This window comes from Olea europaea, unplaced genomic scaffold (genome assembly GCF_002742605.1).
Source record: "Olea europaea var. sylvestris unplaced genomic scaffold, O_europaea_v1 scaffold244, whole genome shotgun sequence".
Classification (NCBI taxonomy): domain Eukaryota; kingdom Viridiplantae; phylum Streptophyta; class Magnoliopsida; order Lamiales; family Oleaceae; genus Olea; species Olea europaea.
The window spans coordinates 123875-134298 of record NW_019242592.1 but is presented as its reverse complement, the minus strand read 5'-3'; the positions used below and the strand labels follow the sequence as shown (position 1 = coordinate 134298).

Sequence of the window (10424 nt, the reverse complement as noted above, 5' to 3'; positions counted from 1 at the left end):
GCTCCGGGTGTATAGCGTCTGGGTTCACATATTTCTACTTTTTTGTTGTTTTGGGTAAATATTTATATAGAGATACACATTTTTGTATGTATGCATAAGATAGTCTTAGGAGTGGGCATTTTTTCCAAGAACCTATTAGAACCGGCCGGTTTTGGTCCGGTTCTTGGTGCCTTTATGAGAACCGAATGTTAAGTTGGTTCTAATAAGTTTTTTCCGTTTATTTTGTTTTATTTTTGAATTTCTAATTTCCTCCTCTTCAATTAATCGATTTCTTTGATGATTTACATTGTATTTATTAATTAATTTCCTATTAATGTAACTAAAGATCAATCGCACTAGTTTTTTTCCCCATATTTTTCCAATTATTCTATATATGTTCTAGACTGAATTAAATGCATGCTCTCAATTTATCTAAAGGTGCATATTCATTTTGTTTATGTATCTCTATTCCAATTGGAATTATTTTAACCTTAACTTTTATGCTGCAGAAACAATGTAAGGGGTGGACTGACTGTTTAAAAGGATTGATGTAGATACCTGGAAAATACATTGAAGAGTTTTTATATTTAATTTTGTTGTGATAGATTGTCAATTTTAATGCAATATGAGATTTAGACATTTAATTGTTAACTATTTGTTTTGAATTGAGACTCCATGTTACATTGTTCACTTGGAAATTTGCAATTTCAAAGCAATTTTAGTGGAAATTTGCAATTTCAAAGTAGACTAAATTGGAATTCTTGATTATTGGCATGCTTGTTTAATAGTTGGAGTTCTATTAATGGTGTGTATAATTATGCTTTTGATAAAGATGATAAATATGTGGCTTAAACCACTTGACAGTTGTACGTGATCTCGTTCAATAGTCAGCAACATCTTTCAATTTTTTGATCAGTGAACACTTTGTTTATATATTTTCAATGTAAAGAACCAGAACAGAACCGATTGCTTCGATTTCATAGTTAGATACGGAACCAATGATTCCATTACTAAAATTTCCACTGGTACTTGGTTCAATTCTTTTAGAAACCGGACCAAACCATACTGCGCCCACTCCTAGAAAGTCTAGTAATGCAAAATATTTGCGGTTTCTTCAGGTAATGACTATGATTTGGTTTCATTTCATTTTATGTTTCGCAGTGGGAACTCAGGGTTTTCAGACCAACAAAATGTTAGGGTTTTCGAGTAGAAGAATGAAGCTTGGAAAGTAATGTACTTATAGTTAGCCGCATTTATCTAAATTTGTATGTATGTGTATTTCTATACTTTTTGGTGCTTGCATTTTGCTGAATAAAATGCGTTTATCTGGGATGAAAATTTCAATTAAAATCAATGGATGTACTTTTAATCATTTTGTTAAATATGTGATTTCACAAAAAATATCTTTTGAATTAAATTCACTGCAAGTATACAGTCCGTTAACAAGTAATAGAGTGGATTTGAGTCCAAATATTGTCCCACGGAAATTGATTTAGTTCGATTTTAATTATCACGACATTAACTGAAACAAGAATAAAAAAATGGGTTAGTTTGTGACAAAATTATATCTAAAAAAGGTACTTATGCAATTATGAGTGAATTTAACTAATTAAATGCAATTTATGCTAAATGAAAGTTGATGTATTCTAATGAAGGACAAGCGCACTAGGATAGCGAATTCCCATGTAATAGTCATTTTTAACCTTAGTTCCACACTTTGATAATACGATTGAATTTTGAAGAACTAATGTTTCTATTTTATTCACAATCTCTCTCGAGTAATGTTAAACCTACTCTCATATATAATCCGACTATATTTCTATAACGGGTGCTAACATACAAGAGTGTATAAATTTTGATAAACACTTAAAGATCCACATAGAGCAAACAGTATATTTCTATCCTATATCAAGCTCTATGATGATTGACACTATGTCGAGCCTATTTTTCTTCTATCGAATGCACAAAATAAGCCATCACATTCACACAACTACCATGCACAATAATTTTGGAGAAAAAATAATCATATAAATCATTTAATATCCAAAAACGTATTTTTGATGTCAAATATGTAAACTAAAGATTAGAAATTCAAATTACATCGATCATCGTTCTCCTAACACAAAGAAATTTAGCCTAGCATGTTATTAAGAAAAAAATAAGAATTATATGGAGTAGACATCACCCAAATTATGAATCTTGATTGGATCTTGATGTTGTGGAATCTCTCCTCTTGTTTCTTGTTGTCTTTTATGCTCTAAAACCCCTTATAATGTATTGTAATGTGTGGTTAGCTATTTATGATGGCCCTAGGTCTTTAAAAGACGTCCCAAATCATATTTTCATAAGAGTTAGAGTCATGTAAGGAAATCAGAATTTTTCCTTTGAAAATGTACTATAGCATAGTACGATTGCATGCTATATCATTGTTCAATGAAATTCATCCCTTGACTTTCTTGAAGCATGCCATGCAAACGCATGGTGAAAATAACTATGCTATGGCGTAGTTCAATTAAAATTTCGTTCTTTGCATTTTGGTCCCCAAACTCAATTTTCTTGTTTTTTGACTTCTTTTTTTCACTTCTTCTTCCAATACTTCTTGCCTTCACTAAATTGGTCTTCAACTCTTTTACATCTTCGTTTCTTCTTCCGAGTCATCTTTTGACTATTTGCAATTTGATTTTTGAACTTTGATTTTCTTCCATTTTAGTCATTTTCCACTTGTTTTTCCTAAATTCTACCATATTCATCAATATTGTCCTTCAAAATATAATTTATATAAATTAAGCCATATTCCAACATATTTGCCAACAATTATCCATGTTTTGTGGCTTAAAAAAGTGTGTAAAACACGCTTATCATGAGCAATTTTTTATCCGTGAAAAGTGATCCCTTTTTCCTGGTTATTTGTTGCATTTTTTCTTCTTGTACGGTAAATTAGAATAATGTTGAAGCTGTTTATTTGGGTATGATTATAAATGGTGTCATGTTGAATTACCGATCTAAAAGCTTAAGCAAGTATATAGGGCGAAATGTATGTCATTTAAAATAGCCTTCAACACTCCTACACGCCTCCTCACATGTAGGCTGATTCATTCTTTTCTCGTTGAAGTATGTGCACAATTTTATTAAACCCTTGTCCAAATTTTTTGTGATAATAGATTTTGAAATATTGATTTTTTTGAGATGTGGTTAAAAAGTGGGGAAAGATTTTGGGTTTACATGCAAAATTATTTTATTGGGAAAATATGTAGTTGAAAATGAGTTAAAAGAAAATTGATTTTTTTTATTTTTAAACTGGGGCTAAATGGGTGGCAACGAAACTTGAACTCAGGACCTTTGCCGATTTTGATACTATGTTGAATCACTTGAATAATCTTAAAGATTAAGCTAGCAGTATATCTCAAGACCCTATTTTCCCTTCTTCTTTTTATTTTTTATTTTTTTTTATTTTTTTGTGTTGTTGTTGTGGGCAATGTTGTGCGATATGAAAACCCAATTTTTTTCATATCGAGGAAGGTGTGGCGGATATAATGCTAATTGGGTCACTAGATATTTAGACATCAGAATTGCATGTTTGGACTTGTGGTTTATACTTGCTATATTAATAGTGGGGTCACCTACATGTAACCAGATTTAAATTGAAACTGCCAATATTGTGTTCCGTGATCACTTTTATTGTTTTCTGAGATTGATTTTCAAGCTAGATTTATTATTCTTAGCCTGCTCATAGAAGCATTTTGATTATCTGCTTTACAACAATTATCTAAATTATGGGAAAAAAAAAAAAAAAGGTGATTAACATATAACAAATCTAATACTTTTGCATTTTCTTCAGATTAAAATTACAACTTTCGGACTCTGCTCAGGGAACTAGAAGTCCGATAAGGCATCCTAGACAGTTTGGCGGTGTTAATGTAAGGATTCAAGAGTTCCATGTAACGTTTTATTAAAAAGTGCAAGTTCAATTAATAACTTGAATCACAGCCAGGGGAAAGTGTTCTTCCAAAACTGACAGAAACCGGTGAACTGAACTGCCAGTCTTCATCTTGTGCTCCTGAGCCACTGTGAATTGGATGATGCTTTCATTCTCTGGAGACAAGCCTACACCTCGTTTCAATGTAAGACATTCACGGTCCTGAATACCGCATTTAGATATGATACGGTAATGGCTCGGATACTTTCTTGTTTAAATTAGACCTTCCCAAAATTTGAATATTCTCTAAATAGCATGCAGCAGCAGTTGTTGGGAACAAGATGGAGGTAGTTGGTGGTGAATCTGGAGATGGATTGTTAGATGATGTCCAGGTATAGCCACGCATTATGACCTTAACTATTTTTCCATTCATCTCTTTTTATTTTTCTCATATGTAATCTGAATTTTCCTTTTCAGAATAGTCACTTTCAGATTTCCTCAAAAACTATTACTGCAACGTAAAAGTCGTGTGTTGAAGCAGAAAAATCTAATTTCCTCGTCCATATTTTTTCAGGTGCTTAGGTTTGACAAATTTTCATGGACTACAGCTTCATCAAAGTTGTATCTTTCACTGACCAATCTTCCACTAAAAATTCCAGCATGCAAGGGCCATGCTTTGGTATGTAAACACATCCTAGCAGCTGTAAAATAATGTGTCTTCCATGAAATGCAGGTTGTAGCAGCCTAAACTACAACGGGTATGGTTGCTTTATATAATGTCAATTTGAATCTAAATATTATGTATGCACAATATATATACTTTGTTGTGTTGTTTTAGTAGAAATATTAAGATAATATTGTTTGATAATAATATAAAGAAATAATTCCTTTCCTCTATAACATCTTAAGCTTTTGACGAGGTGGTTGTTAAATATGATATCGAGCGGACTGAAGGTCACGACTTAAGGTCACACCAACACCCATATATGAAAATTTCTCGTGTCACACATGAAGAAAATATGAAGCCAGCCTGCACCTGAGGTGGTGTCTTAAGATATATAAATATACGACTTACTCTCTTACTGCTGAAGTTCTTAGATGAGGTGGTTATTCAGTAGTTAGTGGTATGCACTTTATAGTTTTCCTCCTCTTGCTTGAGCGTCTTGATTCTAAGAAATGCTTCAGTTCATTGAAATTCTTGATCAATTAACATTTCATTTATATTGCTGTGTGAGACGTTAAACTAAGGAAATAAATGGTCATTTGCAAGAAGGGCCTAAAGTTACTGTATGTTATGTTCGGGAAAGTGTAATGCTCTTCTATTACTAGCCTATCTGTTAACTCATCTTACCAATTTATCTTCATAACCCTCGTAACTATCTTTTCCTGGATTCATCTCAATGTTACTCATGTCATTCAATTCCTTGACCAATCTCACTTCTGATGTTGATGCGTGTGATATGTGGATAGAGCCTAATCATTCACATGATATTGCTGATAGTCATTTTTGTTACTTTTTAGGTTCCCTGGGAAAAGAAGATTCTTTTGATTGGAGGCAAGACTGACCCTGTGAGTGACAAATTCTCAAGTTCGGTTTTCACTTAGCTGCAACATTAATAACTGCTTTCCATAATATATCTCCGTTGCATGGGTTCCAATACATCAAATAATTGGGCATTTGATGTGGAAACAGAGTGTTGGTCGCTAATGGAAGCAAAGGGAGCTATCCTGGTAATTTATCTATCATAATTAAAAAGTTAAAAGAAAAAAAGAGTACTCCACTGATTATTGAAACATGATATTGGACTGCACTATTTCTAGCTGTTTTTCAGTTTAACATTGAGACAACCTTCTCTTAATTTGTTTCTTTATCCTTGGTGCTATTTACCATGATACTTATGTAGTTTTAAGAATGCCTCCAATGAAAGTTCAAAGTCTGATCATTTTATTTGCTTGGAGAAAATGACATTAAAATCACTGAATCAGTTTTCTATCAATAAATCTTTCTATAGTTTTTCATTATGTGGCCGGTCTGCTTCCACTGCACTGCAACAACTATTTAACGGAAGGTTTTTCAACTATTTATTGAGGCCACTTCATTAGCCCAAAGCCTTTTGATCAAATTAAGAAACGTTACAGAAACATGGATAAAGAACAAATTAAGAGAAGGTTGTCTTAATGAAAAAGGTTACAGAATCGTTCGTTGGAGTTTAATGGACTCTGATACCATGTTAAGACTTGGAATTCCATCTTAAAAATGTCAACTTTGTTAAGAGGAGGAGCCCAAAGCCTTATAAGTTAATCTATGTTTTCATCTTTATTCGATGTGGGATTTTTTCCCTTAACATCCCAAACAGGCCCTTAATCCTGTATAGTCAACCCTGCACAATTTTCTTATATGAGACCTATACTTCTGATTTCAGAAAATGGAACAAAGCACAAAACCAGTCGGGGCTCAAATGAACAATGTGGAGATAAAATTGCCGAATCTGATAACGTGGAACGCCTAAGACAAATGGAAGTGGCAGATTTCATTTGGAAAGTGATGATATATTTCAAGAGGATGATGGTAAATCAAGAATAGAAGTTCCATTGAGTGTCTATCAAATGTATGAAGCAAAACTGGCTGGCCTTTAAGCAAGAATGGCATTCTAGAAGGGCAATTAGAGGCTGCTTTGGCTAGTCATGAAGCATCTGAAAAGAATTTGTCATCTGCTCTCAAAAGTCGACAGGAAATAGAGAACAAATTGGCAGCCATGATGAAAGAGGTCGAGTTGCTTAAAGAGAAGCTAGTTAGTGTAGGAATGGCACAGGAATATTCCAACAGCCTGTCCAACATTTTCCACTCCGATAATGTAAAACTTGAACATGATGTGGCTTTCCTTAAGGCTTTATTTATTTTATTGATACACAAAAGGTACTATCGCTCGGTGAGTATAAACTAATCTTGTATTACTATTTTTACCAACTATACACCTTAATGTCGATGGTTAAAGTTCTCTGGTTTGAGTAGTGTCTAATGCAGGAACTGCATTCAACTAGAGCGGTCCTTGCTGGAGAGTGAGAAAGAGCATTCCGACTTCAGGAATAGCATTGATCTAAAAGTTTGAACGTCATAAAGAAATCAGCACAATATAAATAACATGGGCCAATTAGGTTGAACCACGGCTGAGGGGAAAATTACACACCATATTAGGTTCCACACATCCAACATGTTTGACGAAAAAAGTTGTATAAAAGTAACTTTTGAGCTTAGCCAAACATGCTTCTAGTTAAAACTTCGTTATTGATTATCTGAATGATCTACATTGATTATTGTGTTTATGATTGCCCGCAGTTTTGCATTTCTTCACTCGTTTTCTGGTTCTTGATCTATTTGGCTGTGACATTGCATCGCATCAACCTACTGATAAGTGTATTTCACTCATTGAATTAGCACCACCAAAGCATAGTTCTCAATTGTTCTTGAGCACACTTTTGAGAGTTTTAATGGGTTTGTTCATGTTGTTTTGTAAGTTTAAATAACTTGGTAAAAATGGCATATTTTGGAGCTTGGAATGGAGTTAAATAGTTCATGAAAGTGAGCATAGAGTGGCAATGAAAGGAAAGAAAAATAAAGTAGAAAACGAGGCCAAGAGCGAAGGGTACATATGAGCGCCACAGCGCCTCATTACCTAGGCCCAAGAAAAGGAAGAAAAGAAGCAGAATGTCTGGCGCTGCGGCGCCAGCTTTGGGCACCATGGCGCCGCCACCCGAAGTTAAAAAGATAAGATTTTTTGGAAAGTTTTCAGCCCAATCCATCCCCAACTCGCATTGAAACTTCAAAACACTGTAAATACAACCCTAAAGACCACTTTTATGACTTTCAGTTAATTGACCACTAATTGAATAAGTAGATGTTAGTTAATTCTGACACTTGAGAAAGGAAAATTTAGACGCGATCATAAGATTAACAAAGCATAGATTTTATGGATTTCAAAAGTGTACATTTTATAAAGCTTACTACATAAAAGAATCATGAACTTTATAAATTCTTGATTTTAATTTGGAATAAAGAATCCTAGCCGGCACTTGAGAGAGGAGATAAAAATACAATTGAGTTCTTGCTTATAAACATGGAAAAGATGATTAAAGATAACTAGATAATTGAGAATCATATTTGATAATTAGATGAAATCAAATTCTAGACTTTAATATCTTGAGTAATCTTTCAAACTTGTTTTGATATCGCTCAATTCGTCACCATATTCATCATAAAATTAGTTCAAAAATATTGATTTCATAACTCATTCATCTAGATAAAATAAAAACTATAGAATTACAGTAATTAGTAAAATTTGAATTATTATTCCTATGAATTCGACATTCTTTAACTCCATTCATATATTACAAAACTTGACACTGTACACTTCGAGTATAAATCACATTATACAAAAACGCATGACACCTACAGGTCAGAGTTTTCCGTCTAAAACAAAGATTACAGCCCCTGGATAATAGAGTACCAACTCCACGAAGCCTTTCCACGTTTAGTACATCAGAATATTTAGCCATCAATGTGCAGTACATATAGTAGCTTCAGCTTATGCAAGACTTTTTCGGGATCATTTCTATGCTTGTAATTTTGGGTTATTTGAGAACAGGACATTTTGAAACTAAAATGTTGAAGTGTGTATATAATCTATGTCCAGCACCCAAATATTTTGACCCATTTGAACTCAACCAAACATGGAATTACATATTCACGAGAGAGGACATGCGGCACATTAAATTTAAATTAAATTCTGAACCAAACATGTACGAATGTAGTGCCCAATATGATTATCCATTATCAGGTCCCACATAATAAACATGCACTAAACTCTGTGTGTTCGATTTTATCTTTGGCCAGGACTTCTTGTTGATTACATGTACAGATACAATTTGGGTACTCAACACCCACAAACAGGAGTTCAAAGACTCCATGTTCATTTTTTGATTAAAAATCACTTACTTTTAATCTGGATTCTTGATTTTCAAGATCACCCTGGACAACCAAAAACGCTGAATCTTCTGCTTGAATATCATTTTTGCTGGCAATTCTCTGCCTGATTGGCAAGAACAGAAACAAGAACATTGTTTCCAGTCTGAACCAGACGAAACCTTTCAACATTCATCATAATAGCTCAGTTTCTTCCTGGTCACCATCGGCATCATCAACCTCGTTATCTTCGTCTTCTTCAGGAGCATCGGGATCCACTCCCTGAAATGTAATTGGTTGGTGCAAAATGGATTGTCACTCCAAAAATTACACGCCAACATAATGTAAATATATAGAGAACAGCAGATTATTTTTATTTTCAAAAAAGAAAAGAAAAGAAAAGAAAAGAAACTATAATTCCTGATACGCCATTGCATATATTGTCCGTGTTTATGCTTGCATGAGTTATCAGGGCAACACAAACCTTCATCTGTTTCTCTAGGCGCTCTAATCCTTTCTTGGCAGCTTCATTTTGGTCATTTATCCTGAAATAGGAATGAGGAATGCAACGAGCTGGAAAATCAGTTTTATATTTTCACTTTATTATTTTTATTCGAATTATTACTTATGTCAATATCTTAATACAGTATTGTGAAATTTAGAACTCCATTTTTCACAAAACCAGAGTGGTTTGTTTCAACAAAGAAACAGAAATTACCTTAATGCTGCCTGATAGTGTAGAAGGCCTTCTTGCAACATATTTGTCGCTGCAAACACTTGAGCAAGCTTAACATGTAGAGAGTCATCAGCCCAATCCTTTAGATAACGCTCAAGTAGAGAAACTGCATCTCCATTTCGACCTTCCATAACATGGAGTTCAGCCAAAGCCAATGCAGCTCCAAGAAAACCAGGTTCCAGCCTGAGGGCAGATTCGTAAAACTTCTTTGCCTGCAGAAAAGTTACATATTTATGAGATAATAAAAGAGTATATACATCAAAGTTTCATTTTGAATGGGAAATAAGAATCTTATCAACATTCACACTAATTTTCAATTTGTGAATAGATTGCTTTATGAGTTAATCCACAAGATTGTGCAAGCCAATATCTAAGACAATTTTCAATGAGCAATAGAAAATGTTAATATACCTTCTCTCTGCCACTAGTGCTACTAGCATGCACATCCCCAACTAATTTTAGTGCCTTTGCTGACTGGGGCATGGCCTTCATTGCCTCTCTTGCAGCATGCAAAGCCTCTTTGATTTTTGCAAGTGCCAAATATGAACGGACTAAGCCTGTAACGTGTCCGAAATTTCAGTCACACAAGCCATTCTTTTATTGAACGAACTCTTTTAGATAAAAGATATATCAAATTATTAGCTAAATTAAAGATAAAGGAACACATTGAATATCATATAATAAATATTCTGATTGTCTCCTATAACAAACCTTGATAGGAACGAAGATCAGGCCGTAATTCTTGGGCTCCTCTATAGGCAGCTACAGCTGCTTCTGGCTGATTCATCGACAAGAATAAATTTCCCTGTATAGAATGAGAAATTGTGAGCTCG

At 33.9% G+C, this 10424-nt stretch overlaps 1 protein-coding gene across 1 annotated transcript; it reads right to left on the bottom strand.

Annotated features, from left to right (window-relative positions):
- Nucleotides 1-8652: 8652 nt before the first annotated feature.
- On the bottom strand, nt 8653-10424 carry LOC111382162 (anaphase-promoting complex subunit 7-like). Its single transcript, XM_023006050.1, has 5 exons — nt 10303-10424; nt 10003-10148; nt 9574-9803; nt 9340-9400; nt 8653-9137 (listed from the first exon to the last, which is right to left on the bottom strand). Exons 1-5 carry the CDS (start codon nt 10376-10378, stop codon nt 9051-9053), a joined length of 600 nt encoding a protein of 199 aa, XP_022861818.1. The 5' UTR covers nt 10379-10424; the 3' UTR covers nt 8653-9050.